General features: G+C 47.3%; 1 protein-coding gene across 1 annotated transcript; it reads right to left on the bottom strand.

Moving 5' to 3' along the window:
• Positions 1–802: 802 nt before the first annotated feature.
• Positions 803–1,184, bottom strand: LOC101028512 (large ribosomal subunit protein eL42-like). The gene has a single exon (XM_010339389.3). It carries the CDS (start codon positions 1,182–1,184, stop codon positions 867–869), a length of 318 nt encoding a protein of 105 aa, XP_010337691.1. The 3' UTR covers positions 803–866.
• Positions 1,185–6,001: the final 4,817 nt, after the last annotated feature.

Below are 6,001 nucleotides of genomic sequence, written 5' to 3'. Positions count from 1 at the left end.
AAACATGGATGTTTATGGGGTAAGAGGAAGGAGGCTGCCGACGGAGCAGGAGTGGAAGCTAGGCTTCTCTGTGTGTCGTGTTTCAGAGTTCCGGTTTATAACTGTAAATACTTTACAAAATTACAAAGTCAAATCAAAGACAAAAAGAGCAATTTCTTAAAATAAAAAAATTAAAAGTAGGCTAGGGGCAGTGGCTCATACCTGTAATCCCAGCACTTTGGGATACCAAGGTGGGCAGATCACCTGAGGTCAGGAATTCGACACCAGCCTAGACAACATGGTGAAACCCTGTATTTGAAAAAAAAAAAAAAAAAATTACAAAAATTAGCCAGGTGGTGGGCACCTATGGTCCCAGCTGCTCGGGAGGCTGAGGCAGGGGAATTGCTTGAACCCAGGCGGTGGAGGTTGTGGTGAGCCAATCTCTAACCTGGGTGACAGAGTGAGACTCCATCTCAAATAATAATAATAATAAAATAAATCAATAAAAATAATAAACAGAAGAAAACCCTGAGTATATGTCAACTTGGCATAACCACACTAAGAAGGATTATTGGAAGTGACTTTTTTCCTTTTTTTTCAGAGTCTCACTCTCTTGTCTAGGCTGGAGTGCAGTGACAGTCTTGGCTCATTGCAATCTCTGTTTCCTGGGTTCAAGCAATTCTCTTGCCTCAGTCTCCTGACATAGCTTGGATCACGGGCATGCATCACCATGCTCAGCTAATATTTTTGTAATTTTAGTAGGGATGGGGGTTTCACCATGTTTGCTAGGCTGGTCTCAAACTCCTGACCTCAGGTGATATCCTTTTTTTTTTTTTTTTTTTTTTAACATAAACTCAAGATTTTATTGTCTTCATAAAAGATGACACTTAGAACTGGATCACTTGGCCCTTTCTCTTCTCATCTCCTCCCAGTTCAGAATGCTTGCATCTTTTAATAGCCAGCATTCTCTTAGATCTGCAGTTGGGCTCAGCGCACTCGAGCCTTAGCACAATCTTCTTAGTAGTTTTAGCCTTTTTCCGGAAAATCGGCTTAGCCTGCCCACCACGGCTACTCTGCTTCCTGCCATAACGCCACTTTCCCTGGGCATACAGAGAATCCTTGCCCTTCCTGTACTGTGTCACTGTGAGGGGTTGGTGCTTGGTACACTTACAGAAAGTCCAGTGGGTTGTAGGAACATTCAGCATGTTTGCATGAGTGATACCGGTACGGAAAGGCTATTTTTATTTATATTTATTTACTTATTTATAATTTTTTTTTTTTGAGACGGAGTTTTGCTCTTATTACCCAGGCTGAAGTGCAATGGCGCGATCTCGGCTCGCCGCAACCTCCGCCTCCTGGGTTCAGGCAATTCTCCTGCCTCAGCCTCCTGAGTAGCTGGGATTACAGGCGCCCACCACCATGCCCAGCTGAGTTTTGTATTTTTAGTAGAGATGGGGTTTCACCACGCTGGCCAGGCTGGTCTCGAATTCCTGACCTCAGATGATCTGCCCATCTTGGCCTCCCAAAGTTCTGGGATTACAGGTGTGAGCCACCGCGCCCAGCCTCTTTCTTTTTTTTCAACTTTCACCTGCAGTTCAGGGGTACAAGCACAGGTAAACCTGTGTCACAAGGGTTTGTTTTACAGATCACTTCTTTGTTTTTGTTGCTTTCCCTGCTTCTTTTCTTGGTTTAAACTATATTGGATGTTCAGTTCTCCACCCTCCCTATGTTGGACAGATTATTTCATCACCCAGGTATTAAGCCTAGTACCCATGAGTCATTTTTCCTGATCCTCTCCTTCTTCCCATCCTTTATCCTCCAAAAGGCCCCAGTGTGTGCTGTTCCCCTCTATGTGTCCATGTGTTCTCATCATTCGGCTCCCAGGAAGTGACTTTAAAATAGCATTTTGAGCTGGCGCAGTGACTCACCCCTGTAATCCCAGCACTTTGGGAGGCCGGGAATTCGAGGCCGGCCTGGCCAACGTGGTGAAGCCCCATCTCTATCTACTAATAATAAAAAATTAGCCGGACACGGTGGCGCATGCCTGAAATCCTAGCTACCTGGGAGGTGGACACACGAAAATTACTTGAACTCGGGAGGCAGAGGTTGCAGTGAGCCGAGATTGTGCCACTGCACTCCAGCCCGGGTAACAGAGTGAGACTCAGTCTCAAAAAAAAAAAAAAAACAAACAGCATTTTGATTGTGTTATATCAGATATTATATATCTCTAGTGAGTTTTACCCTATGGACCAAAAACCACTATGAAACAAAACCACAGTAAAATCCTCACCTGCCCTCACTCATCGTATAGGTAGTGATTATCCTCGCATTGTGAAATGGAAGCTCTCGGGCTTTAGCCATCTCTTGCTTCCTCTCTTGCCACATACCTGCTCCCTCTTTGCTATCCACCATGAGTGGGCACTGGCTGATCTGCTCACCTAATGCAGCTGCCCAATCTTCAGTTTTTGTTTTTGTTTTTGTTTTTTAAGATGGAGCCTCACTCTGTTGCCCAGGCTGCAGTGCAGGAGTGTGATCTCAGCTCACTGCAACCTCTGCCTCCTGGGTTCAAGTGATTCTCCTGCTTCAGCCTTCCAAGTAGCTGGAATTACAGGCACCCACCACCACTCCAGCTAATTTTTTGTATTGTTAGTAGAGACAAGGTTTCATCATATTGGCCAGGCTGGTTTTGATCTCCTGACCTCAAGTGATCGACCTGCCTCAAGCCTCCCAAAGTGCTAGGATTACAGGTGTGAGCCACAGCACCTGGCCCCAATCTTGAACTTTTAAACCTCCTTTAAGGTTTTAAAAAGAAATGACTGTCTTTGTCATATAAGATAAAGAAAATGAGAAATTGGCTGAACATGGTGGTTTACACCAGTAATCGCAGAACTAAGGTGGGTGGACCATTTGAGCTCATGATTTGAGACCTTGTCAAACTGGTGAAACCTTGTCTCTACAAAAAAAAAAAAAAAAATGCAAAAACTAGCCAGGCTTGGAGGTGTGTGCTTGTACTTCCAGCTACTTCGGAGGCTGAGGTGGAAGGAAGGCTTTGGACCGGGAGGTAGAGGTTGTAGTGAGCCAACATTGCATCACTGCCTCCAGCATGGGCCATATAGCCAGACCTTGATCCCTGCTCCCCCGACCCCTGCCCGCCACAAAAAAATAAATTGTGTTGATGCTGTTAGGAACCCAGATTTTCTATGAAGAAGGAGCTATATGCTAGGCATGGTGGTGCATGCCTATAATCCTAGCACTTTGGGAGACTGAGGTAGGCAGATCCCCTGAGCTTAGGAGTCAGAAACTGGCCTGGGCAACATGGTGAAACCTTGTCTCTACTGAAAAATACAAAAATTAGCCAAGTGTGGTGGTGGGCACCTGTTATCCCAGCTACTCTGGATGCTGAGGCAAGAGAATCGCTTGAACCTGGGAGATGGAGGTTGTAGTAAGTCAAGATTGTGCCACTTTACTCCAGCCTGGGAGACAGAGCAAGACTCTGTCTCAAAAAAAAAGAAAAGAAAAGAAAGAAATTCTCAGAGACTACTAAGGTCCCATCAAAGGTGAAGAACATTATGCAAAGAGGTTCCTGTATTGACTGTGATTCTGAGTGCTTTACAAACTTTTCGTTTGTTTTTGAGATGAGTAACTGGGATTACAGGTGTGCCATCACACCCCGGCTAATTTTTGTATTTTTAGTAGAGATGTCGTTTCACCATGTTGCCCAGGCTGGTCTTGAACTCCTGGCCTCGAAGTGATCCACCCACCTCAGCCTTCCAAAGTGCTGGGATTGCAGGCATGAGTCATAGGGCCTGGCCCTTTACAAGTATTAACTCACCCCTAGGAACATGTGCCTAATCTCATTTAATCATCATAACGAGCCTATTAGGAGAGTGCGTGACTATGCTTCTTTTATACACGAGGAAACTGAGTCACAGGGAGATTACTAAGAAAACTGCCCAGGATCATGAAGCAGGTGGGTGGCTGAGCCAGTATTTGCATTCAGGAACTCTGATCCTAGAATCCGAGACCTTAACCGTCTTCCGAGCTTCCTATTAACTGACACAGGCGATTCCACATTAAAGTAGAAAAGGAAAATGATGGCCAGCTGTGGTCACTGATGCCGACCATCCTATTGCTTTGGGAGGCAGAGGCGGGAGGATCACTTGAGGACAGGAGCTTATGACCAGCCTGGGCAACACGGGGAGATCCTGTCTCTAGGAAAATTTTTTTTTTTTTTTTTTTTTTTTTTTTTAAGTCAGAGTCTGACTCTGTTGCCCAGGCTGGAGTGCAGTGGTGCGATTTCAGCTCACTGCAACCTCTGCTTCCCTGCCTGGTCCAGGTGATTCTCCTGCCTCAGCCTTCCAAGGAGCTGGGATTACAGACACCCACCACCATGCCCAGCCAATTTTTTGTCTTTTTAATAGAAACAGGGGTTCACTGTGTTAGTCAGGATGGTTTCCATCTCCTGACCTAGTGATCTGCCTGCCTCAGCCTCTCAAAGTTCTGGGATTACAGGCATGACCTACCTCGCCCAGCCAAAAAAAAAAAAAAAATGTTTAACTTACCCAGATGTGGTGGTGCATGCCTATAGTCCCAGCTATTCGGGAGCCTGATGCAGGGAGGATTGCTTGAGCCCAGGAAGTTGAGGCTGCAGTGACCTGTGATCTCACTACTACACTCTAGCCTGAGCAACAGAAAAAGACCCTATCTCAAAAAAGTTACAAATAAACATTTGAAAGAAAAGGAAAAGAAGCCGGGCACAGTTGCTTACGCCTATAATCCCAGCACTTTGGGAGGCCGAGGTGGGTGGATTGCATGAGCTCAGGAGTTCGAGATCAGCCTAGGCAACACGGTGAAACCCTGTCTTTACTAAAAATACACAGATTAGCCAGGTGTGATGTGTGGTGGTGCACACCTGTCATCCCAGCCGCTTGAGGGGCTGAGGTACTAGAATTGCTAGAATGTGGGAAGCAGAGGCTTTTAGTGAGCTGAGATGGTCCCACTTTACTCCAACCTGGGCAGAGTGAGACTCTGTCTCCAAATTAAAAAAAAATGGAAAGAAAGAAAGGAAAGAAGATAGAAGAGAGGAAAGAAGAGAGGGAAGGGAAGGGATTGGGGGAATAGGGAAGGGAAGAGGGAAGGGGGAAGAGGGAAAGGAAGAGAGAAGGGGAGAGAGAGAAGGCAAGGGGGGAGGGAAGGGGGAAGAGGGACGAGGAACAGAAAGGGAAGGTCCAGAGGCTTGGCAGAAACTGGGGAGTGGTGGGGTAAAGGGTGGGGTTCAGAACCGTGGACAGCACCCCAATCCTGCCCTCTTGTTAGCACACAGTGCCTGTAACCGGGGCTTTCAAAGGCTGACACAAGTGGCATCAGAGACCAGCTGGGATGTGTTCAGCCCCACGTCTTTTTTTTTTTTTTCTGAGATGGAGTCTCCTTCTTTCGCCCAGGCTGGAGTACAGTGGTGCGATCTCAGCTCACTGCAACCTCCTCCAGGTTGAAGCAATACCCCTGCCTCAGCCTCCCAAGTAGTTGGGATTACAGGTATGCGCCACCAAGCCTGGCTAGTTTTTGTATTTTTTAGTAGAGACTGGGTTTCGCCACGTTGGCCAGGCTGGTCTGGAACTCCTGACCTCAGGTGATCCACCCACCTCGGCCTCCCAAAATGCTGGGATAACAGGCGTGAGCCACCGTGCCCGGCCTTGGCCCCATATCATGGTCAGTTGCTGACCAAGCTTCCATGACACCCAGCCTCTCGGCCAGCCACATCTCACCTCCTCGTGACCTGCCTGGGGCCACCTAGGCTCTTCCTCAAGGCCACCCCTTAACAACAGGCATCACCATTTAATTCCTGAAAATGCTCAGCTAGGTGGGAATGAGGATTTCCACTTCCAGATGGGGAAACTGAGGCTCGGAGATGTATGGAACTGCGGAGTTCTTGCGCCTGTGAAGTGGCTGCTTCTGGTACTGCACCCTGTGGTTCCTCCGTGCCTCTCCCCTGTAGGCTCAAGCTCCCCAGGAGGGTGAGCGT

Source organism: Saimiri boliviensis, chromosome 12, assembly GCF_048565385.1.
Source record: "Saimiri boliviensis isolate mSaiBol1 chromosome 12, mSaiBol1.pri, whole genome shotgun sequence".
In the NCBI taxonomy this organism is placed as follows: domain Eukaryota; kingdom Metazoa; phylum Chordata; class Mammalia; order Primates; family Cebidae; genus Saimiri; species Saimiri boliviensis.
This window is presented reverse-complemented; position numbering and strand designations above follow the sequence as displayed.